Genomic DNA, 26,467 nt, shown 5'->3' on the forward strand with positions numbered 1-26,467 from the left:
ATTTACAAATTAACTTAGGAATTTACAGTAAAGAATGTGCAAATAGCAGAAGAGATTATAAAGATAAGGATTATAAATTATAGGAATTATAGGATTATAGGAAATGTGTGGTGGTGCGTGTGGTGACGTGTGTGAGAGTCCAGTCTTATAGTGACGTGTTTGGGAGAGTCCAGTCTACACCTGGTTCAGGCCCCGAATAGCCTGGGGGAAGAAGCTCCTCTTCATTCTCTCTGTTTTGGCCTTAAGGGAGCGGAAGCGCTTCCCAGACCTCAACAGTGAGAAGAGTCCATTGTTGGGATGGGAGAGGTCCATCATAATCTTCCTAGCTTTGGACTTGCACCGCTTGGTGTAGATGGACAGCAGGTCAGGGAGCTCTGATTGAATGATGCGTTCTGCCGAGCGCACCACCCTTTGCAGATCTCGTCTGTCCTGCTTGGTGCTGTTCCCAAACCAGGTGCAGATGTTTGACGTCAGGACACTTCTTACTCCTTTTTTGCCCGGGCGGTGTGTTTTGGATCATTGTCATGTTGGAAGACCCAGCCTCGTTTCATCTTCAAAGTTCTCACTGATGGAAGGAGGTGTTGGCTCAAAATCTCACGATACATGGCCCCATTCATTCTGTCCTTAACACGGATCAGTCGTCCTGTCCCCTTGGCAGAAAAACAGCCCCATAGCATGATGTTTCCACCCCCATGCTTCACAGTAGGTATGGTGTTCTTGGGATGCAACTCAGTATTCTTCTTCCTCCAAACACGACGACTTGAGTTTATACCGAAAAGTTCTACTTTGGTTTCATCTGACCACATGACATTCTCCCAATCCTCTGCTGTATCATCCATGTGCTCTCTGGCAAACTTCAGACGGGCCTGGACATGCACTGGCTTCAGCAGCGGAACACGTCTGGCACTGCGGGATTTGATTCCCTGCCGTTGTATTGTGTTACTGATGGTGACCTTTGTTACTTTGGTCCCAGCTCTCTGCAGGTCATTCACCAGGTCCCCCCGTGTGGTTCTGGGATCTTTGCTCACCGTTCTCATGATCATTTTGACCCCACGGGATGAGATCTTGCGTGGAGCCCCAGATTGAGGGAGATTATCAGTGGTCTTGTATGTCTTCCATTTTCTGATGATTGCTCCCACAGTTGATTTTTTCACACCAAGCTGCTTGCCTATTGTAGATTCACTCTTCCCAGTCTGGTGCAGGTCTACAATACTTTTCCTGGTGTCCTTCAAAAGCTCTTTGGTCTTGGCCATGGCGGAGTTTGGAGTCTGACTGTTTGAGGCTGTGGACAGGTGTCTTTTATACAGATGATGGGTTCAAACAGGTGCCATTCATACAGGTAACGAGTGGGGGACGGAAAAGCTTCTTACAGAAGACGTTACAGGTCTGTGAGAGCCAGAGATTTTCCTTGTTTGAGGTGACCAAATACTTATTTTCCACCCTAATTTACGAATAAATTCTTTACAAATCCTACCATGTGGATTCATGGATTTTTTTTTTCACATTCTGTCTCTCACAGTTGAAGTGTACCTCTGGTGCAAATTACTGACCTCTGTCATCATTTTAAGTGGGGGAACTTGCACAATCGGTGGCTGACTAAATACTTTTTTGCCCCACTGTAGATATGTGTCATATGTCATATGTGTTCTTGATTGAACCTCCTGGTCTGGTTGTTTCATGCAGGCTATACTTATGTTCTTGATCAAAACTGACCTCAAAAATAAATGATGTTTATCTTAAGCTAGACACTCAGTGATGCTGCAATAGCAGGAACTGACCTTCAAACCCTCATCCTGCTCTGCACCATTGGTCACAGTGGGAGATTGAAGTAGTTTAAGCAGTTTTGTCCTGTTGAAATCAGCTGATATTTAGTGAACCCCTCTGATAAATATTTAGACTTTCACACATTTCAGGTTGTAGGAGTGGGCTGATTAAAGTGTCTACTTTCTTCACTTTACAAGCAGCTTAAATATCGTACAAGGACATTGCTCAAAATTTTATAACACATCTGTTCTGCTATCACTCCTGTCAGCTAAGAACAGAAAGCTGAGGCTACAGTTCATATGGGCTTGGAAGATTGGGAAACAATGCTGAGTCTCAATTTCAATCTTGTTGTAACACAGATTATATTTTTCATGAATAGAGTCAGCCAGGACACAACCTTCCTCTGCACCCGTACCTACTCCTAATACCTAATACACAGAAGAGTAAACACAGTCAGTAAGCTTGTCACTTACGGAACTCATCAGGAATCAGAAGACTGCAAATCCTATAAAAGAGTTAAAGATGCAGTGTTAAGAGCATATGAGCTGGCATTATGGTTAGTTTATTGAAATTTAATTTTACACTTTTTTATTTAACAAGCTTAGGAGCCCTGGCCAGTGTGAGTGTAGAATAATTAAGTCTCCTCCTCTGATAAACCTCCATCTGTATTACTGAAAACAGTTAATGAGACTGTGTGTGAACATCTTCTATATTATGTGTCCTAAACTGACATACATGGCCTGCTACACTAAACCAAAGGAATCCCAAAAAGTTGACTCTGTGCATCTGGATGTAGGGTTTTCAGTGGGAGAAACGTTTTATCGCTCATCCGAGTGACATCTTCAACCTCAGCTGACTGCAGGTTTAATCAAACTTATACAAGAGTACATTTCAATAATGACAGACATTAACACCACTGGAGAACAGTTATGCATTATGCATTATGCCATTATGCAACGGCCCAGCCACAGTTCACCATCAATTTAAACTGAATAGACATTCGAAGCTAACCTCTAAGAGGAAATCTTTTCACTTTGTGCCATAAGTCTTAATGCAAACTGAACATTTAACAGTCTTTCCTGAAAACCCTCTCTTATCTGATCATTTTCTAATAACAGTTTAATATACAATAAATGATTACACAGCAGTGGGGAGATTTCATCACAGTGAATGTCTTCATATGTCTTTCTGAAAGTGCTGTAACTGAGTTTAAGAATATAATTCACCCACTGTTATCATCTTCAATGCTTTGTACCAACAAAGAGCAGAGCAGCTACCTGAACACTACTCCACCAGAGGTCGATTAACTTGTTTATAATTTTACCTCCTTACTACATATGACACTGGATACTGTAGCTCCTGTGAAAAAAAGAGCTTCAAAACAGAAGTACTTAACTCCCTGGTATAACTCTCAAACATGTAGCTTAAAGCAGATAACTCGTAAGCTGGAGAGGAAATTGAGGATCACAGATTTAGAAAGCGAAAATGAGAACAACCCTAGGTTTCTCTTCAGCACTACACTGCACTTCAGCACTGGTGTTCACCGCAGACATCCTGAAAGTGTGGTCTGACAGGAATATAGGAGCACATGTTCCTGTCCAGTCTGGGGGCAGTATGAAATATGCCCGTTGTCCACATAACCAGGCCATTCCTTGCACCCAGTACGTGCCGTTAGAGGGCCCACTCATATTCACAGGTGCGCCCTCTCCGTGGCTTGCAGTTTGGACACAATTTGTGGTGTCTCCAAGGGGTCTGTTACCTTTCTCTTGCTGGTAACACATGGAGTGGTTTTTTCCGGGCACTTTGTCCAGGAACACTGGGAAATGGATAGAGATGTTCCGATTTGTCACATTGAGGTCGATCCAAAAAAGTTGATCACATGTTCCAATTATTAAGTGAGGGGTGTGAGATTTTATCGTCGATGGTGATTCGGCTGTGTTGGAATCCAATGCCAGCAAAGCTAGCTGCACACTTTGCTTGAGTGTTGTTCATATATTCGCCATATAATGTGGGGTGTGTCGACGTGCTGGGCATATGAGAACAGACATAACAGTCTGTATTTGCTGATTCTGCCTTTGTTCTGTCGTGGATATAACGGTACCAGGCATTATTCATCCACGGATGAATGTGATCTTGTGTCATGTCTCTTAGGTGAGAGTTGTCGTGTGTCAGTCTTTTCTGCCTTTCTCCTGGTTCAGCTGTTGTTTGCGTCAGCTGGGGTCCTGTAAAAGTGAGCGTTGTAGTCAAGGTAACCAAGAGGGTCCACCTTCCTATGGTTGCACACAGGTCCGTCACGCCTCGCACTTGGTTGCCCTAGAGTTGATCAGAGGCTGGAGGTTGAAGTGCGAGCTTACCCTACGGGGGATCAATCAGCACTCCCCCCTCACCACTGAAACAACCAAGCGTGAGATTTCTCTACTGTGCTGTCTTGGGGGTGTCGTGGTTTCCTGGGACCTCAACCTTTTTGCAGTGGCTCTGATGTATCCAGGAGGGTCTCTCCGCTATTTTGCAGGCAGTTGAAATGGTCAGAAGCACTTGAATTGGCCTCCATCAACCCCCATCACCTCACTTCAGGCCTTCATCCTGCGGTAGGAATACTTATGACTCTTCTACTGTCCATCCTCTGCAGAAAAACCCCTTTGTGGAAAGGGTGCTGGGTCCAGTTATCTTACTGCTGTTATGATCCCAGCAGTCTTCAGTGTGCCATCGTATGCACAGTATAGTGGCACAGCATTAGGTGATGTTCATAGGAAACTGCTGTCATCACCACCATAGCTTCTGGTTCCTGTGCTTTCCCAGAATCATGATGCCATCCTTAGACTCCCTCTGCGCTGTCGATGGAGCTGGCACGCTCCCCTCATCCTTCAGGTGCCCATCTGTTGTCCACAATCTCCTCTGTTGGCCTCTGGAAACCCCCGTGGCACAGCTCTCATTCCAACGCAGTTTCATGGTCCTTGCTGTGGCTCCAAAGTCTGATCTCATGATGGGCCCCAACCAGCTCGACCTTTGACCTCAACCACTGCCTGGGCTGTCAGTTATGCCTGGAATGGTTCTCGCTTCTCACTGGGCCTCTGAAGATTTTTCAGGAGATTACTGCTGCACCTGTATTTCCTTGCTAGGAGGAAAAACTTCTATTTGGAGAGCATGTCAACAATCATCAAACCACATTCTTTAGTTCAGTGAACTTCACTTATAGGCCATCAAAGCCTCATCTGAACATGGATGCACCACTTGCATAGGTTTAATACCCGTTGAATGAGCTGTTAATCACACAAATCGCTGCAAAAATCATATAAAACAAAATTTAATGTTAATTCCAAAATTTAATGTTAATTCATTGTTTCATATTAATCCTGGATTCCTCATCTTGACACATGGAAGCTCCCATGAGTCAACTCATCAAAATCAGATTCCTGTCTTAAAGAAAAAGATTAGCTAGATCATATCCCAGGTAACATCAGGGCATCTCCTCCTCTGGAGCAGCACCACCCTGGACCTATAATCCTGCAATAAAAATGTTAGTGTGTTTTGCATATTAAATTTGCTTAAAGACTGGCTCCCCCAGGAGCCTGCATACACACCATCATGGCCTGGAAAACAAGATCTGGAAGTGAAATCAAACTTCACACTTATAAACAATTATATCATAAGAATAATAAGCATTCTTAGAAAAACAAACATTAGCAATACACATTGACTGTGGTCAGACGGTGGTCAGACACAGGTCAAACGCAGGTCGACAGGTTCCAGAGGTGCCATAAAAAGACCATAAAGTTAGCCATCCATAGCTGTGGAAAGAATGTCATTCACATCATCAAAGTAACCTTCACATTTTCCCAAAAACACAGTGTAAAAGCATCACCAACTCATAACCTGTAAACACAGTTTCCGTCACACATAAACCCAGAAATCCTGTAGTAGAAAAACATTAACTAATCCTCTTATAAATCACATGATCAAACACATGAAAAACTGCAATGCTGTAGAGAAGAAAATGCAAATGTTAGCGCTGCGCAGGCGTATGCATACTTTGTCACCGTTACCTCTGTAAGCAACACTAGGTAGTGAATAACACCCCTGGTAGATGCACAGACACAGAAAATGGCATTTCAAAGGTTAAACCATCATGCAACCTCGAATGTTGCTATCATCTTTCTGCTCCTGTAACAGGAAACACATAAATTCATCCACCCTTTGTCCTGTCTAGGTGGAGGTTAACCTTGAGTCGTGGTCAAGTCTTGTCAGCTTTTACCAGTCAGTCAGTTTTTTTTTTTTTCATTCATTCATTCATTCATTCATTCATTCATTCATTCATTCTTTCTTTGCTGATAGTGGAAACCATCATCGCATTTAGTTTCCACTTTCAGCAAAATGACGTCATTTCAAAAGAAAAAGAAGAACTTTTAGATCGGATTTCCTCGCTGAATCCTTTTTGTCCCAAATAAGTCCCAAATAAGTGGCGTTCTCCAGAGCCCATTTTAATGTGGAGAAACTCACTTGTAACGGTTTTCTCAAAATGTCGTATAGCACTTTTAATTCCTGACGTGTGGATCTGCTTAAAGAAAAGAAATTGACAAACAGAAATCAGTGCCTGTTGAAAAAAAATGAAAAATGAAAAATAACAGAAATTATCAAACAAAACTTTCAGTGCACTGTGAAAGTATCAAAATAAAAAGGCCTTGTTAAGTCATGACACAAGCTCCTCATCTCAGGAGGGTAAATCATACCATTAGCATGGTTTATCATACCATCATACTAATTGGCAGGCTCAACTTCACAACAAAAGAAATCAGCTAGATTCACTCCAAACCAACCATCAGCTGCACAATACAATCCTAATGTCCTATTAGCTATGAGTTTAATCCCCAGGTCTGTGCTTTTCACTCATTTAGGCCACAGATCTATTTTATTCAATTTTTCTTTTTTCCCGTCATCATAAAACATGTGACATGTTGTCATGCACTTCACAAAAGAAGTTTGTTCTTATGTATTCAGAGTTGTGTATCTAAGTACAGGATTCACTCGCACATCAAAACAGGAAACTCAGTGTTTTAGAGTCTCCACTCTAACAAACTCCAACACATCTCATTCACTCGTGCTAGAATTCAATCCATCCATCCATCCATCCATCCATCCATCCATCCATCCATTCGCTTCCGCTTATCCTTTTCAGGGTCGCGGGGGGTGCTGGAGCCCATCCCAGCTGTCATAGGGCGAGAGGCAGGGTACACCCTGGACAGGTCGCCAGTCTGTCGCAGGGCCAACACACAGGGACAGACAACCATTCGCGCTCACATTCATACCTAGTGACAATTTGGATTATCCAATTAACCTATCCCCACAAGCTGCATGTCTTTGGACGGTGGGAGGAAGCCGGAGTACCCGGAGAGAATTCAATCACCTTTCATTAATCTAAGAACGATCAACTAATTTGCATATCAGCTATTAACCCACTAAGTTGACAGGACAACAGAAATGCATGTTCAAAATGTTATCACAAAAATAGAATTTCCCTCATACAGTAAATTACTTGTGCTGCATCAATCAAGCAGAAAGCATCTCCCAATTTACTATATTAACAACTAAATTTATTGTCTGATCACTGGTTGGTCAAACCAGAATCTTTTTTCCCACAAAAGTTAAAACTGTTGTCCTGTAACCTAGAGAGTCAATTTGTTGCATTGGATAAATTCAGTATTTGATAACAAGTGTCTGCTAAATTGACACTATTTTAACACTGATGAGAGATAAATTTTCATTGCATGTGTGTTTGTGTTATTAGGCAGGTTTAATGCATGTCTGTGGAGCTGCATCTCCAGCAGGGCATGTTCTTAAAGCTGCCTTTCCTACACACTTCTCTGCTATTATTTGATCATTTCTTAACTAATGTGCTATGAGTCCACTGGTCTTTGCATCACACTAAGTGATTTGGACAAGATGATAAACAGACTCACATGCTTAAAATGTTGTCTAATCTTCATAAGCTCTCTTGTGTTTGGAAGTGTTAGTAGGGTTAAGGCACGTTCTGCTTGTGTGTGTGATTTTGTATATGTTTCTTTTTTGCAGTGTTTCAGACTCCTTCTCAATTTTCAAACTTAAGCAGTCAGTTTTGTTTTTCCCAGGTTTACTAACCCAAATTTTGATTTCCCACATTTAACACCAGCACTCCTCTGTGTTCTACTTACTCACTCTGTGTCTTCTCACTCTGTTGTCCTCTCCCACTTCAACAGTCCAATAGCCGGCAGTTCTCCTTAGCTTTGTCCTGTCACTGTCTCTTCTTGCCATCTTCTCCAAAGGTGGCAAATGTCAAACTCCAACAGTCTCCTCAGTTCTCCTCAAAAGTTTTCTTCACATGCATAGTGAAGTTGCAGCTTCACAGTGCCATTCATCCGATCAGGCAGGATGATGGGTTTGCTCTTCTTCTCTGATGCTGTTTGTCCACATTGCTGCTGCCTGCTGGGTCTCTTTGTTCAGGACTTGCTGCTGTCTCTTTATCTGCCATGTTATTGGTCTTTGGAGCTGCATTCCTTGTCTTCAGGGAGGAGTGAGAGCTGCTTGTGAGGTTGAGAGACACATGGTGCTGTAAATAAGTCAGCCAGAAACTTGGCCTGCATGTTTCCAATGATGTTAAACTATAACTTTCTTCCGACCGCTGCATGTGGAAAATTGATTCAGGTCTGCTTTGCACCTGAAAGTGACAAACTAAGACATGTTCATTATTATCATCACTGCTTAATCAATACACATCTCTCTCTCTCTCTCTCTCTCTCTCTCTCTTTCTGTGTTTTTGTGAACAGTCCTTTCTTAAAAGCAGAAAATGAGATTGTAGTTGTTCTTGGCTGATCAACACAAAACCTTTTTCCTATGATTATTTTTCATCTACTGTCATGGTCCTGGGCCATGTGGGCCCAGTATTCTTAGTTCCTTGTATTTTTGTATTTCGTTCCTTATTTAGACTATGTTTTCTGAGTTGCCCTGTTGTGTTGTTCCCTAAGTGTTTTCCCTTCATGGCTTTTACCCCCTGTGTGCCCCTCTGTGTATCTGTGAGCCCTTGTCTCTCCTTATGTTTTATTCCATGTTTCCCCTGCCCTTTATGTCTAAGTTCTCCCCGTGCTCTCTCTCCCCCCTGTGTGCCCTCTATGTATTTATGAGCCCTCGTCTCCCTTTGTGGTTGTTTCATGTTTCCCCAGCCCGTTATGTCTGTGTTTTCCCCGTGCTCTCTCTCCTCCTGTCTGAACCTCTGTGCCTGTACATGTCATGTTCAGTTCACCCCGCCCTGTCTCGTTATGATTATCAGTATCACCTGTGTTCCCCGTGTGTGCCCACTTTCCTCGTTTACCCTCTGTGTATTTCTGTCTGAGTCTCCCTCTGTTCGGCGTCGCGTTCTCCCTCATGCTGTGTGTGATTCCCCTGTGTTCCTTGGTGAGCTTTATGTTAGTTTTTCCCAGTTTAGTTTTGTATTGTTTCTCGTGGCCAGCAATAAAGCTGTGTTTTTTGAGTTCATCCCCGTGTGTGTGAGTTTTGCAATTTGGGTCCTCATCCTGCCTGCCACACGGCCGAATCATGACAGAAGAACGCAACCACGATATGGACCCAGCAGTTCACAACCCCTCCGCGGACCTCCAGGACGACGCGACCATGTCGGACTCAGCGGACATTTCAGAGGAGGTAGGGGAGGAGCTGAACCGGCTCTGCCGCATTATGGATCGCATCATCGGATGCGCGGATCCAAGTGTGGTTTCCACAGGATTGGCGGCCGTGGACGCCGTTTTGTTGCGGGAGCCACGGTTGCGACAGCTCCCCCACCTCGTCGAGGCGTTTGACTCCCTGGGCCCCCTTAAGGAGGAGCTTCGTGCCCGTGCGCTGGCCCAGAGGGTCCTGAATGCCACCTCAGCACCCACACCTCCGTCCCGTGAACGGGTGTCATCGCCGCTGTCTCATGAGCCAGTAGCGGTCAGAGTTGGAACGGTGAGGCTCGCCACAGACACACCTTCTGCCCGCACCCCGCCGGCTTCCGCGTCTTCACCGCGGTCTGGCCGCACGGCGTGGCGCACGGAGACAACGGAAGCCATAGACTTTGGCGAGGAAGAGCGGCAGCAGGTGTTACGGGCTTATCGGGAGGACGAGCTCCGGCGGAAACCCTGGCTCATCCCGGAGGAGGACCTCTCACCTGCTGCACAGCCTACCAGCCGCTCGCCGTCTCCGATCCGCTTAGGCTATTTTTCGCCTGTCTCATTTCTGGCAAGGATGGGGGCGGACGACGGGGAACTCACCACTACGTCACCCTCTGTGTTGGCGCCATCAGCGCCCATCGCGCCAGCTTCCTCTGCTCGAAGGAGGCGGCGCGCCCGCCGCCATAAACCGGACAATGCTAAAACTACAAAACATGAAGTGGACGGCGGGTTCATTTTTGATAGAGCCATTTTTGTCGACCCTGAGCCTGCCATTTCTCGGACAGTTTTTTCTGAGCCTGCTCCTTTTCCTGCTCGTGTTTCTCCTCCCAGGTCAGTTCAGTTAGCTCCCTCGCAGCCACCCTCAGTTCAGTTAGCTCCCTCGCAGCCACCCTCAGTTCAGTTAGCTCCCTCGCAGCCACCCTCAGTTCAGTTAGCTCCCTCGCAGCCACCCTCAGTTCAGTCTCCAGTAGCTCCAGTGCCGCCTGTAGCGCAGGCCCCAGTAGCTCCAGTGCCGCCTGTAGCGCAGGCCCCAGTAGCTCCTGTAGCCCAGTCCCCGATAGCAGTACGGTCCGCTGGTCAGCTTAACATTCAGCCAGGGGTCTCAAATCTCTCTGGCTCTGCATCAGCTCCTGCTGGGAGCTCGGATGAGCTCATCCAGGACTCCGCGGCTCCTACGCCGCCATCTACCTCGTCAGCTGGAGGGTCCGAGGGGCCCGTTCAGCCTCCTGTCTCCGCTGGAGGGTCCGAGGGGCCCGTTCAGCCTCCTGTCTCCGCTGGAGGGTCCGAGGGGCCCGTTCAGCAACCTTCCTCGTCAGCTGGGGGTTCAGGAGAACCGCACCAGCCTCATGCCACGTCAGCTGGAGGGTCCGAGGGGCCCGTTCAGCCTCCTGTCTCAACTGGAGGGTCTGAGGGGCCCGTTCAGCCTCCTGTCTCAGCTGGAGGGTCCGAGGGGCCCGTTCAGCCTCCTGTCTCAGCTGGAGGGCCCGAGGAGCCCGTCCGGCCTCACGCCTCGTCTGCTGGAGGGCCCGAGGAGCCCGTCCAGCACCATGCCACATTAGCTGGAGGGCCCGAGGAGCCCATCCAGCCACCTTCTGCTACGCCTGGTCCAGCCTCTGCTTCTGCTACGCCTGGTCCAGCTTTGGCTTCTGCTCCTCCCGGTCCAGCTCCGGCCTGTGCTTTGTCAGCTGCAGCTCCGGCCTGTGCTTTGTCAGCTGCAGCTCCGGCCTGTGCTTCGTCAGCTGCAGCTCCAGCCTGTGCTTCGTCAGCTGCAGCTCCAGCCTGTGCTTCGTCAGCTGCAGCTCCAGCCTCAGAGCCTTCATCCTCTGCAGCCTCAGAGCCTTCATCCTCGCCCGGTCCGGCCTCTGCATCAGCTGCTCCTGCTCCGCCTGGTCCGGCTCCGGCTTCAGCCTCAGAGTCTTCGTCCTCGTCTGGCCCAGCCTCAGAGTCTTCGTCCTCGTCTGGCCCAGCCTCAGAGTCTTCAGCCTGTGCTTCGTCTGGCCCAGCCTCAGAGTCTTCAGCCTGTGCTTCGTCTGGCCCAGCCTCAGAGTCTTCAGCCTGTGCTTCGTCTGGCCCAGCCTCAGAGTCTTCAGCCTGTGCTTCGTCTGGTCCAGCCTCTGAGTCTTCAGCCTGTGCTTCGTCTGGTCCAGCCTCAGCCTGTGCTTCATCTGGTCCTGTGCCCACCGGGCCATGGCCAGCACACCTGACACTGGAGAGCCGCCGCTGCCTTCCGCGCGGCCGGCCTCCTGAACTGCTCCGTCGTCTCCCTCGCCGCCGCCGCTGCCTTCCGCGCGGCCGGCCTCCTGAACTGCTCCGTCGTCTCCCTCGCCGCCGCCACTGCCTTCCGCGCGGCCGGCCTCCTGAACTGCTCCGTCGTCTCCTTCGCCGCCGCCGCTGCCTTCCGCGCGGCCGGCCTCCTGAACTGCTCCGTCGTCTCCTTCGTCGCCGCCGCCATTGCCTTCCGCACGGCCGGCCTACGGACCAGCTCTGTCACCTGTGCCACCCGCCTGGTCGGCCCCCCGACCGTGTGACCCGTGAACTCTTGTGCCTGTGGGCTCTGGGTCAGCCCCCTGAACTTTATTTGGACTATGGTCATGTGCTCCTGTGTTTTCTGTTGTTTGTTTTGTTTCCCGTTCTGGTCCCTCCGTCCTGGTCCCCCGCCTCCCGCCCTGGGTGGGTTGTTTTCTGTTTTTGTTTTGTTTTTCGGGTTTGGGCTGTCGGGAGCCAGCCCTTTAGGGGGGGTGATGTCATGGTCCTGGGCCATGTGGGCCCAGTATTCTTAGTTCCTTGTATTTTTGTATTTCGTTCCTTATTTAGACCATGTTTTCTGAGTTGCCCTGTTGTGTTGTTCCCTAAGTGTTTTCCCTTCATGGCTTTTACCCCCTGTGTGCCCCTCTGTGTATCTGTGAGCCCTTGTCTCTCCTTATGTTTTATTCCATGTTTCCCCTGCCCTTTATGTCTAAGTTCTCCCCGTGCTCTCTCTCCCCCCTGTGTGCCCTCTATGTATTTATGAGCCCTCGTCTCCCTTTGTGGTTGTTTCATGTTTCCCCAGCCCGTTATGTCTGTGTTTTCCCCGTGCTCTCTCTCCTCCTGTCTGAACCTCTGTGCCTGTACATGTCATGTTCAGTTCACCCCGCCCTGTCTCGTTATGATTATCAGTATCACCTGTGTTCCCCGTGTGTGCCCACTTTCCTCGTTTACCCTCTGTGTATTTCTGTCTGAGTCTCCCTCTGTTCGGCGTCGCGTTCTCCCTCATGCTGTGTGTGATTCCCCTGTGTTCCTTGGTGAGCTTTATGTTAGTTTTTCCCAGTTTAGTTTTGTATTGTTTCTCGTGGCCAGCAATAAAGCTGTGTTTTTTGAGTTCATCCCCGTGTGTGTGAGTTTTGCAATTTGGGTCCTCATCCTGCCTGCCACACGGCCGAATCATGACAATCTACAATGTAAATTTTGTCTCTTTTTCACTCTTTTTTTTTTTTAAATAGCTGGTGACCTGCAGAATCACCGCTCTCACAATCAAAGGCAATTACTTTTACACAGCGCACAAAAACACTGTGACGTCAGACACATTCACACTCACTTTTTCATCTGCGTAAATAAATCATATGGCTGATGATATGTGCCATGGTGATCCATACATATGATCACAAGTTTATTTAATTATTTTCAACCCAACAAAACAAATAAACAAAAACATAATGCTGATGCTATGAACACTCCACACACATGAGTCAAGATGCAGAAAAACTTCTCACGGAAACGCTGCACACTCCAGTTATCACAGTTATCATAGTTATCATAGTTCTGTTTCCCTCTCTTCGAGGAGTTCTCAGACAGCTCTCGATCTGATGATGTGTAGCTTGCTCATCAGCTCAGAAAAGTGGTTGCATGCTTTGCCCACAGTGGCAAAGTCTTGCACTTTCATATTCAATTCAGCTTCTCCATCATGTACTTTTAGATGTTTCATACAGGGTTCAGCATATTAGTTGTTTTCACAGGTGTGCTCTATATCTCAACAATGGCTCATAATAAGACGACAGTTTTTCACATAGGTCAAGTGCCTCTGTACTGGAACTGTTTGTATGTTATTTCTCCAGGCCTATAGGGGGCGCAGGTTTGCACAGTTTGCTATGTTGAGCCAATTAGTCACTAAAAGAAGTGTGATAGGAAGTGTTTGCTCATGAGTGAAGCAAGACATGGTGTGTTTTCCTCTGATCCAAAGCCATCCACTCCGTTAAATCCCTTTGAGTGGCAATATGAGTAAGTTTCTTAATTGTGTTTACCTTTAAGAGAGGGTATATGACATTATTGAAGTGATTTGGAAACTTTTGATGTGTTTTATATGTCCACTTAAGTTCAACCCAAGCTAATGTTTATGTGACATTTCTGTATTCTGTATCATTTCAGTTTCACACTTTTTTGCATTAAATCCTGTCCAAATACAACACGTGCCTGTTCCTTGGAGGAAGTGATGCAAGAGAGAGTTTAGCTGGCTGTGAATCTCAATATAGGACACTGGGTCACATTGGGTGCAACAGTACAGTGAAATCATAGTGCTCTGCGAGGGACGTCGAGTGACAGTTCTACTCTAACATGGAGAAATCAGAGGCTGAAGGTCAAAACGACGAGGAAGCAAGGTCCACTCGCTCAAGAAGGTCCTCAAAGTCTTCAGGAAAACTGACTGTTAGATCATCTGCAGCATGTTCAAGCAGGTCGTCAGCATCAACCCGAGCCAGTATGGCAGCAGCGCGGGCACAAGCAGAAGCTCAAGCAGCAAAAGCCAGATTAGCTTACGCTGAGAAGGAGATGAACATTAAAGTAGAAAAGGCCCGTCTAGAAGCAACTCTGGATGTAATCAACCTCCAAAAGGAAGCAGATGCAGCCTTGGCTAAAGCAGAGGTAATGGAGTCAGCAGCAGCTCAATTTGACAAAGCTGAATCAGGGGAAGAGTGGCCATTGTCACCCCTACAAGTAACCCCAGAGCAAAAAGTGAGTGAATACATAAATAAACACAGCCACACTGACCTGGTTCCAGACATTACATCTCACCATGATGACAGTAAATATCAGAATGAACAATCCAAACAACCAGTAATGTACACACCTCTTTGTCCCAAACAAGAGCCAGTGCAGTACTCATTCATGCCACAAGATGGGGCAGAGAGACGACTACAAAGAGATGTAAGTCCACAGACTCTCCACGATGCATTACAACTGCAGCACGGATTAAGCTCAAATGATAATGCAGACACCATAGCAAGCGACCTCGCCAGATTCTTAGCCAAGAGTCAGCTAATAACTGGAGGGCTGTCTAAATTTGACGACAAGCCAGAAAATTACCTTAGTTGGAAAGCCACATTCCAGAGCACTGTTAGGGACCTTGGTCTAACAGCCACTGAAGAAATCAACCTACTCATTAAGTGGTTAGGCCCAGAGTCTTCTGAACACGCCAAGAGATTAAAAGCAGTCAACATAAAGCATCCACCTGCCGGTCTGAACATGATATGGTTGAGACTAGAGGAATGTTACGGCTCACCAGAAGCAATAGAAAACTCCCTGTTTGCCCGAATACGAGACTTTCCAAAGCTCTCCAGTAAAGAACCACACAAGCTTCGCGACCTATCAGATCTGCTGTGTGAACTCCAAGCTGCAAAGCTAGATGGTTATTTGCCTGGTTTAAGTTACCTCGACACAGCTAGGGGAGTACATCCAATTGTGGAGAAGCTGCCCTTCCATCTTCAAGAGAAGTGGACAATGGTAGGGTCAAAGTTTAAAGAAGACCACAATGTTAGCTTCCCACCATTCTCATTCTTTGTCGAATTTGTGAAACGTCAAGCAACAGCAAGGAATGATCCAAGCTTTACCACACCTTTCAACACGACTCTTTCCTATGCCAACCACATGTCCAGCTACAGAAAAGAAAAACCGTTAAGTAACCACAACCAAAGGTCATCGGTTACAGTGCACAAGATGGACATATCATCAGAGGGATCAAAGGTAAAAAAAGCAGACGAAGACATTGAAAGACAGTGCCCCATACATCACAAACCCCACCCACTCAAAAGATGCAGGGGCTTTAGAGCTATGCTGCTTGAGCAGAGGAAGAGGTTCCTCAGAGACAATAGCATTTGTTACCGCTGCCTTGCTTCCACCGGCCACCAAGCCAAAGACTGTACAGTCATGATTAAGTGTGAAGAGTGCAATAGTGAGAAACACCTGGCAGCTCTTCATCCTGCCCCAACACTGCAAATGCTCAGACCTCCTTCATCTCCTGAAGTGCACGGCGGGGAGCAAGCAAATCCACAAGACCCGGATGTTACTGCCACATGCACAGAGGTATGTGGAAATAAAATCACAGGGAGATCCTGTTCTAAGGTTTGCTTAGTGCAAGTCTATCCCAAGGGTCAGCGAGACAACGCCAGAAGGATGTATGCAATAATTGACGATCAAAGTAACCAGTCACTTGCAAAGACAGAGTTTTTTGACATATTTAACATACAAACCACACCTGAACCATACATGCTGAAAACTTGTAGTGGTATAACACACACGACTGGTAGAAGAGCATGTGGCTACATGGTTGAGTCATTAGATGGAAAAATGAGTTTCCCTCTCCCCGCGCTCATTGAGTGCAATGCCATCCCCAACAACAGGGAAGAGGTGCCAACTGCAGAAGCTGCTTTACACCACCCGCACCTGAAAGCAATAGCTGCTCAAATACCACCTCTCGACCCAAGTGCAGACATTCTGTTGCTGATAGGACGCAACCTTCTGAGAGTTCACAAAGTGAGGGAGCAAATCAATGGCAGAGATAATGACCCATTTGCACAGAAGCTTGACCTGGGCTGGGTTATCATTGGCGATGTGTGTCTTGGTAATGCCCACAAGCCAAGTAAAGTGAATGTTCTGAAAACCTATGTATTGGACAATGGGCGCCCAAGCTATCTCACTCCCTGCGACAGTCACCTTAGTGTAAAGGAGGACTTCAGTCTGAGCCAAACCAAAGCCATCTCCAGTCAACCGCCATCTGCTCTCTCACACCAAAAGCCCACGGCTGAGAATTTGGGAGACTCTGTGTTTTGTCACACCAGCAACGACAACCACCTTGCTCATTCAGCTGAAGATGTAATCTTTTTGAAAAAGATGGCAGGCTTCTTCAAGGACAATACAAACAGCTGGGTTGCACCACTCCCGTTCCGAACCCCCAGACGCAAACTCCCGGATAACCGGTCCTACGCCTACCAACGGCTGATGTCGTTACGACGTACGCTCGACAAGAAACCAGAAATGAAAACACATTTTGTGGAATTCATGCAGAAAATGCTAGATAACCAACATGCAGAGCTCGCACCACCTCCCAATAGAGACAAAGAGAACTGGTATCTCCCCATTTTTGGTGTGTACCATCCCCAAAAGCCAGGGAAGATACGCGTTGTGTTTGATTCGAGTGCACAGTTTGATGGAGTGTGCCTCAATGAGGTGCTGCTTTCTGGCCCGGACCTGAACAACACACTTTTGGGTGTGCTGCTTCGCTTCAGGAAAGAACCAGTCGCAGTCACAGCTGACATTGAACAAATGTTCTACTGCTTTGTGGTCCAAGAAGACCACAGAGACTACCTTCGCTTTCTTTGGTACAAAGACAACGACCTTGGCAAAGACGTAGTAGACTACAGAATGAGGGTGCATGTCTTTGGTAACAGTCCTTCCCCTGCAGTGGCAATTTACGGGCTGAGACTGGCAGCAAGGGAAGCAGAAAGCGAGTATGGAACTGATGCCCGAGACTTCGTAGAGCACAACTTCTATGTCGATGACGCATTAAAGTCTTTCCCAACTGCAGCTGAGGCTGTTGATGTCCTACAGAGAACTCAGAAAATGCTTGCCCTCTCAAATCTACGTCTCCACAAGATTGCTTCCAATAAAGTGGAAGTGGTGAGTGCATTCCCCCCTGAGGATAGGGCCAAAGATATCAAAGATCTCGATTTAACAACAGATGAGCTTCCAGTCCAGCGCAGCTTGGGGGTAAGTTGGAACCCCACAACAGACACGTTCACATTCCACGTTCCACAAGAGCAAAAACCCTTCACTCGCCGGGGCGTACTCTCAACAGTGAACAGCTTGTTTGACCCTCTTGGTTTGCTTGCACCTGTAACCATCAAAGGCAGACTTCTTCTCAGAGAGCTCTCCAGCGGCAACCTTGAGTGGGACACTTCCTTACCCCAAGACATGTACGACGGCTGGAGAAGGTGGCATGACTCGCTACGAAGTCTCACAAACCTGCACATTCCCCGCCCCTACGTCACGTTCTCCATCTCACAAGCCACATTCATCGAACTTTGTGTTTTCTCAGACGCTTCAGTGAAAGCCATCGCTGCGGTAGCTTACCTGAAGGTCACACATGAAGATAGGCACAGTGAGGTCGGATTCGTTATGGGTAAGGCCAAACTAGCTCCTGTACCAGAACCGACCATTCCTCGATTAGAGCTGTGCGCTGCAGTGCTTGCTGTGGAGATGTCAGAGCTTCTCACAGTAGAACTAAACGTAAAGATTGACAAGACAACATTCTACACTGACAGTAAAGTGGTGTTAGGATACATTAACAATCAAAACAGAAGATTCCATGTATATGTGAACAATCGTGTACAGAGAATCAAGCAGTCTTCCCTACCAGATCAATGGAGATACGTCCCATCAGAGCACAATCCTGCCGATCATGGCTCTCGGTCTGTACCAGCAGACAAACTCTCTGGTACTTCATGGTTGTACGGCCCAGCATTTCTTCTCAATCACGAGACTCTCTCCCCAGAAAAGGGTCCATTTGAACTCGTCGATCCAGAGTCAGACATTGAAATTCGACGTAACGTCAATGTGCTTGTGACTACAACTGCTCCAGGTGCCTTGGGTTCATCACGCTTTGAAAGATTCTCAAAATGGACTTCCCTTGTCCAAGCGGTGGCCTACCTTCGCCACATCTCCCACAGTTTCAAGTCTAAAGATGGTGGTGCCTGTAGCGGCTGGCATCTTTGTAAGGTTAGTCTCACAGATGAAGCGTTATATGAAGCAGAGCACACAATCATCAGGTGTGTCCAGCGTGAAGCCTATGCGGAAGAAATAAAATGCATCATGGCGAAACGAGACTTACCTCGCAACAGTGCTCTTCACAAACTTCATCCCATCGTCGATGGCAAAAACTTATTGCGAGTAGGAGGTCGACTTGCAGAGTCTGGCTTGCCGAGTCATCAGGCTAACCCTCTTCTGATACCAGGGAAGCATCACATTGCAACACTGCTCATTCGACATCACCATGAAGCCACCCAGCACCAAGGAAGACACTTCACTGAGGGGGCTGTGAGAGCAAGTGGCTTATGGGTAGTTGGTTCTAAGAGGTCTATCAGCAGTGTAATCCACAAATGTGTCACCTGCAGAAAGCTTCGAGGTAGAACAGAGCAGCAAATCATGTCTAACTTACCTGCCGAACGCCTTCAGACGGACCCCCCATTCTCTTATGTTGGCCTCGATGTATTTGGACCGTGGGAGGTTTCAACACGCCGCACCAAAGGTGGTCATGCAAACAGTAAGAGATGGGCAGTCTTGTTCACTTGCATGTCTACACGGGCTGTTCATATTGAAGTGATTGAAACTCTCAGCTCTTCCAGTTTCATCAATGCTCTTCGCAGGTTCTTTGCGATCAGAGGCCCTGCCAAACAGTTGAGGTCAGATTGCGGAACCAATTTCATTGGTGCCTCCAAGGACCTAAAGTTGCATTCCCCAAAACCTGGTGATACAAGTGTGGATGACTACCTACGCAAGCAGAGGTGTTCCTGGGTGTTTAATGCTCCTCACTCATCTCACATGGGTGGCGCCTGGGAGCGTATGATAGGCATCTCACGACGCATCCTGGACTCAATGCTCCTACAAGCAGGAAACCCTACTCTAACTCATGAGGTCCTGACAACGTTAATGGCGGAAGTCACGGCTATTATCAACGCAAGGCCACTTGTACCCGTTTCCTCGGATCCAGACGCTCCCTTAATCCTGACCCCCTCAGCTCTGCTCACCCAGAAGTTCGATCCGATTCCAACTCCACCTGGGGAATTCACCAAGGCCAACATATATACACGGCAGTGGAAGAGAGTTCAAGCCCTTGCCGACACATTCTGGGCCAGGTGGCAAAGGGAGTACCTCCACATGCTCCAAGGTCGTCAGAAATGGCAGCGCAGCAAACCAAACTTGAAGGAAGGAAACGTTGTTCTTCTGAAGGACAAGCAACTAAAAAGAAATGAGTGGCCTATGGGTGTCATCGTGAAGACACTTCCAAGCAGAGATGGAGTTGTCAGAAAGATGGAAGTGAAGGTGACACGCGACAAGATTGCAAAGACATTCTGTAGACCCATTTCGGACTGTATCCTTCTTCTGAGAGATTGGTCTCATGTGTAAATAGGGTCTAGTGGCAATCTTAAAATAATGCCAGGCGGGGAGTGTACTGGAACTGTTTGTATGTTATTTCTCCAGGCCTATAGGGGGCGCAGGTTTGCACAGTTTGCTATGTTGAGCCAATTAGTCACTAAAAGAAGTGTGATAGGAAGTGTTTGCTCATGAGTGAAGCAAGACATGGTGTGTTTTCCTCTGATCCAAAGCCATCCACTCCGTTAAATCCCTTTGAGTGGCAATATGAGTAAGTTTCTTAATTGTGTTTACCTTTAAGAGAGGGTATATGACATTATTGAAGTGATTTGGAAACTTTTGATGTGTTTTATATGTCCACTTAAGTTCAACCCAAGCTAATGTTTATGTGACATTTCTGTATTCTGTATCATTTCAGTTTCACACTTTTTTGCATTAAATCCTGTCCAAATACAACACGTGCCTGTTCCTTGGAGGAAGTGATGCAAGAGAGAGTTTAGCTGGCTGTGAATCTCAATATAGGACACTGGGTCACATTGGGTGCAACAGTACAGCCTCTATGCACTTCATTAGTTTAAACATTTATCTATATCACTTCACCTCATATGCCATTGTACTAAATTTGAGCAACCCTAAGCTTAATGTAGATTACTTTTAACAACTATCCACCTCAATTAAATCTATGGTCTGGCACACAGGCTGTTGTCGATCAGGGCAAGCTAAAGAATAAATATTTTGTGTCAGCAAGGGGTGGGGGAAAGCCATTCACCAGAGCATATCTTAAGTGATGTGGACTGGCCTTCTCCACACGCTCTTCAAAGCTGGTGTATTTTCTGAAAACTTCTGACATTTGAATCTCTTCCATTTATAAGCCTGCGATTAACCGCACGGCTCAGGTCCGCGTGAAAGCCGCGCGACCATGCTCGCGTGAACGCGCGCAGCTAAGGAGCCGTCGCTCTTTTTTTTTTCTTCATTTAAATACTTTGTGCTGCCAGGAGCAAAGTCCAGCATACGTCTGTCTCCCTCCGACTCACTCTTGGTTGCTTAGAAACCCATGATAACAACAACAGTCGGTGTCACAGACCACGTGTTCTGCTCCGCACACACTCACACAACAACAACAACGACGACAACAATGACACAAAATAGGCCTAATCCGGACTCGCACCGGACCGCTCGGGACACTAACCCAGTTGTGGGACGCTAACCCAGTCGCGCGACAAAACCCAATGAAGGGATGCGGGATGCTCGGGACACACACCCAGGGCGATTTCAAAACCCAATGAAGGGACGCTCGGGACACACACCCATTTTCAAAAATTTTTGCTGGGCCGTCGCTGGCACGCTTGACTTCAGAGTGGTTTACTGATACGGCCTTCGACTTCACCCTAACGGTGAAGCGGTATCAGTTTTATGAGATGAAACTCAACCGTTCTCCTTTGTCACCAGCACGTGAGCCTCAGCAAAGAAAACAAAAATGGAAGTAGTTCAGCAGCGTATTGTGCTGTAAAATCAACTTACTTCCAGACACATACACACACATAGACATTTGCGCGCTAATTTGTCACGAGATAATTTCAGCTACCTCTAAAACTCAAGTCTAATTCAGCTCTTTTTGGCGAACCCAACCTTTTTTAATTTGTCACGAGATAATTTCAGCTACCTCTAAAACTCAAGTCTAATTCAACTCTTTCCGGCGAACCCAACCTATTTTAATTTCTTTGTCTCAACGTGTTTTCATTTGAATTTGTCACGAAGTAATTTCGGTTACCTCTAAAACCTAAGTCTAATTCAGCTCCTTTCGGCGAACCCAACCTAATTTATCACGTTACTTTAAACCTTTGCGGCCGTCTTATATACCAAATAGTGTTTCTTACCCCCGATGTCCCACTGACGGTTCGGATCACCAGACTAAATCCCAGCGCCGTGGACCTGGTCACCGGCCCAGACTTGAATTCACGCTCTGGGACTCTCTCCTCGTCTAAGAGGGCTGTGCACAGACTTCGGTGCCGGCCCCCCACGGCGTCAGGAATCAGTGCTGGATCCTGGAACAGAGTCACAGATAACAGTTCTGATATATTCTGCTCCGGCTACGAAGGACCAAGTAAATGTTAGGGAAAATATTCTAAAACACTTCTTCAGTAAAGACTCAGAGAAAAGAAACACACAGAAGTTCTTGCTAGCAAGGGCAGTCTCAGAGACTCGCGCTGAGCTTTGCCCCTGTCTTTATTTTATACTTCTGTGTGTGTGTGTGTGTGTGTGTGTGTGTGTGTTCAGAGTGTGACCCCATAAACAACTTCCCTTAACCTGCTGGTCTGGAAAATCCAACAGTTCATCTATATGTAAAGAAGCACTTAAACTAAAACAGACATAGCTACGTTAATCCTGCCGTAAAACAATAAAACAAGGTACGAACTCTCATGCTCCCAGGATGTGGGGGTGCATTCCTGGAGTGCACACCAAACCTGCAGCCTGTTAGAGATCACACACAATTGATTATATGCCTCTAAGTATACATGGTTGAATATTTCCCAATACAAATAACTACATGCAGTATTCTACCATATGCAAACTTATATCACTAAAAGATTATACTGACTACTAAATACAATTTTCCATTGACATTACCCAACACTGGTCATCACTGAACAACCGGATACCTTTCTAATGTGACGTTGTTGTCCCTGGCTCTCTTTCTCTCTCTCTCTCCCTCTGGCTCTGTTCCAGTGTTGCCAACTCCTCAGTAAGGAAAATCGCTATTGGCTGTCCCAAAAGTCGCCAGAAGTCGCTAAATGACATCATCGCCTAATTTGCATAATTGGTCATGCTAATCTAATTGTAACCTATGTTGTTGGAGAGAGAAATAACATCGTGAAAGAGACATAAAGTGAGTAAAAAACGTCCTAAATGCGTTTAGAGTTTATTTAAAACTACAAATGAAATTTATTTTAGCAAATATTGTTTTTTTTATGTCACAATTCCAACCCTGCTCCTTTACCTGGGCTTGGACCGGCAAAAGTGACCCGAAATAGGCACTCTGGTGGAGTTACTTTGTGTGTGTGTTTATAAGTAGTTTTAAACCTTGTGATCCACAAAACAGCATAAGAGTAAAAGAGTAAAAGAAGAACTGACTGCGTTACAGCACCCGCTGCTTTTTGAGAGTAAAAGCGATAAGCGCTTTCACGTCTTTTTTTAGCAACTTTTTTTAGAAAAAAAGTGGCTAAGGGGTCTGAAAACTCGCTTTTAAAGTTTTGTAAAAGCTGCCACAAGTTGGCAACACTGCTCTGTTCCTGTGCTACTAAGTGTAACTACCGCCCCTCCCCCCTCTGCCCAGCGTAAAGCAGAGTGCAGAGTGAAGCGGAAAAAAAGTGCGAGAGAGAGGGTGAGAGAAAGAAAAAAACAAAAACCCACGTGAGGGCTCGCGATAAGGAGCCGGCTGGCGTCGTTCACGTCAAAGAGCCGGCTCTAAGAGCCATTTCGTTCGCGAACGACCCATCACTACCTCCTAAATTTCAGGTGGCATTTTTAAAACATGCCATGACATAACACACAGCTGCTATAATCATACAGTGAGGTCAAATGTCAATTATCGTTATAGGTTCATTACACCAGGTCCTGTGCTGCTGGCTGAGGGCATTCACATTGCAGTGGGGCCTGTGCTGCTGGCTGAGGCCACCTATATTTCACGAGGGCCTGTGTTGATGGCTGATGCCATCCACAATACACCAGGGCCAGTGATTTCTGTGAGGCCATCTTCACCAGACCAGGGCCTGTGCTGCTAGCCATCCAAATTACCCAGGGGCCAGTGTTGCTGGCCGAAAACAACCACATTTCACCAGGGCCTGTGGTGTTGCTGGATGAGGCAATCCACATTAAACCAGGGCCTGTGCTACTCGTTGATACCATCCACATTTGACCAGGGCTTGTGTTGCTGGCTAATGCAATCCACAGTACACAAGGTCCTGTGCTACTGGCTGAGGACATTCACATTACAACATGGCCTGTTGTGCTGGCCAATACCATCCACATTTCACCAGGGCCACTGTTGTTGGCTGAGGCCATACACTTTTCATCAGGGACAGTGCTTCCTGTGAGGCCATCTTCACCACACCAGGGCGTGCACTTTTGGCTGAGGCCATCCACATTTCACCAGGCCCTTTGGTGCTGTCCGAACCCATCCACATTTCACCAGGGCTTGTGTTGCTGGCTGATGACATAAACAACACAGAAGTGCCTGTGATACTGGCTGATGCCATTCACATTACACCAGGGCCAGTGGTGTTGGCTGAGGCCATCCACATTACACAACGGCCTGTGGTGCTGTCCAATACCATCCACTTTTCACCAGGGCCAGTGTTGTTGGATGATGCCATCCGCATTATACCAGGGACAGCGCTTCCTGTCAGGCCATCTTCACCACACCAGGGCCTGTGGTGCTGGATGATGCCATCAACATTACACAAGGGCCTGTGCTACTCGTTGATGCCACCCACATTATACAAGGGCCAGTGGTGCTGGCCAATACCATCCACATTTCACCAGGGCCAGTGTTGTTGGCTCAGGCCATCCACATTACACCAGGGCCTGTGCTACTCGTTGATACCAACCACATTTCACCAGGGCTTGTGTTGCTGGCTGATGCGATCCACAATACACAAGGGCCTCTGCTTCTGGCTGAGGACATTCACATTACACCAGGGCCTGTGGTGCTGGCCAATACCATCCACATTACACCAGGGCCAGTGTTGTTGGCTCAGGCCATCCACATTACACGACTGCCAGTGCTTCTTGTGATGCCACCATCACAAAACCAGGGCCTGTGGTGCTGGCTGAGGCCATTCACATTACACCAGGGCTTGTGCTACTCGTTGATACCAACCACATTTCACCAGGGCTTGTGTTGCTGGCTGATGCGATCCACAATACACAAGGGCCTGTGCTACTGGCTGATGCCATCCCCATTACACCAGAGCCAGTGGTGTTGGCTGAGCACATTCACATTACGCCAGGGCCTGTGGTGTTGGCCAATACCATCCACATTTATAGAGGGCCAGTGTTGTTGGCCGAGGAAATACACATTACAACAGGGACAGTGCTTCCTTTGAGGTCATCTTCACCACAACAGGGCCTGTGCTACTGGCTGAGGCAGACTACATTTCACCAGAGCGCATGTTGCCGGCTGAGGCCATCTACATTTCACCAGGGCCTGGCTGCTGTCTGAGGCCATCCACATTACACCATGGCCTGTGCTTCCTGTGAGGCCATCTTCACGACACCAGGGCCTGTACTGTTGGATGAGGCCATCCACATTACACCAGGTACAGTTCTTCCTGTGTGGCAATCATCACCAAACCAGGGCCTCTGGTGCTGGATGAGGCCATCCACATTTCACCAGGGATTGTGTTGCTGGCTGATGCGTTCCACAAAACACAAGGGCCTTTACTACTGGCTGAGGATATTCACATTACACCAGGGCCTGTGGTGCTGCCCAATATAATCCACATTTCACCAGGGCCAATGTTGTTGGCTTAGGCCATGCACATTACACAAGGGACAGTGCTTCCTGTGAGGCCATCTTCACCACACCAGGGCCTCTGCTGCTCGTTGATGCCATCCACATTACACCTGGGCCTGTGGTGCTTGCCGATATCACACACATTTCACCAGGGTGTGTGGTGCTGACCAATACCATCCATATTTCACCAGCGACAGAGTTGTTAGATCAGGCCATCCACATTAAAACAGGGCCTGTGCTACTGGCTGAGGCCATTCACATTACACCAGGGCCTGTGGTGCTGGCCAATACCATCCACATTACACAAGGGCCAGTGCTGCTGGCTGAAACCATCCACATTACACCAGGGCCAGTGTTGTTGGCTCAGGCCATCCACATTACACCGCTGCCAGTGATTTCTCTGAGGCCATATTCACTAGACCAGGGTCTGTGCTGCTTGCTGATGCCATTGGAAATACACCAGGGCCAGTGATTCCTTTGAGGCCATCTTCAACAGGCCAGGGCCTGTGCTGCTAGCCATCCGAATTACCCAAGGGCCTGTGTTGCTGGCCGAAAACAACGACATTTCACCAGGGCCTGTGGTGTTGCTGGATGAGGCCATCCACATTACACCAGGGCCTGTGCTACTCGTTGATACCATCCACATTTCATCAGGGCTTGTGTTGCTGGCTGATGCGATCCACAGTACACAAGGGCCTGTGCTACTGGCTGAGGACATTCACATTACAACATGGCCTGTTGTGCTGGCCAGTACCATCCACATTTCACCAGGGCCACTGTTGTTGGCTGAGGCCATCCACATTACACAACGTCCTTTGGTGCTGGCCAATACCATCCACATTTCACCAGGGACAGTGCTTCTTGTGAGGCCACTTTCACGACATCAGGGCCTGTACTTTTGGCTGAGGCCATCCACATTACACCAGGGCCTTTGGTGCTGGCCAATACCATCCACATTTCACCAGGCCCTTTGGTGCTGTCCAAAACCATCCACATTTCACCAGGGCTTGTGTTGCTGGCTGATGACATCCACAACACAGAAGGGCCTGTGATACTGGCTGATGCCATACAGATTATACCAGGGCCAGTGGTGTTGGCTGAGGCCATCCACATTACACCA

The 26,467-nt window shown here is 47.5% G+C and overlaps 1 protein-coding gene across 1 annotated transcript; it reads left to right on the forward strand.

The window, feature by feature from the left end:
• Positions 1-13,497: 13,497 nt before the first annotated feature.
• LOC309704232 (uncharacterized protein) lies at positions 13,498-19,865 on the forward strand (the record flags this gene model as incomplete). The annotated part of the gene is made up of 2 exons (XM_082529281.1): positions 13,498-13,691; positions 13,839-19,865. The coding sequence occupies exon 2, from the start codon at positions 14,025-14,027 to the stop codon at positions 19,863-19,865; it is 5,841 nt and encodes a 1,946-aa protein (XP_082385407.1). The 5' UTR covers positions 13,498-13,691; positions 13,839-14,024.
• Positions 19,866-26,467: the final 6,602 nt, after the last annotated feature.

The sequence above is a fragment of the Aulonocara stuartgranti genome (genome assembly GCF_965226115.1).
Source record: "Aulonocara stuartgranti genome assembly, chromosome: 4".
NCBI lineage: Eukaryota > Metazoa > Chordata > Actinopteri > Cichliformes > Cichlidae > Aulonocara > Aulonocara stuartgranti.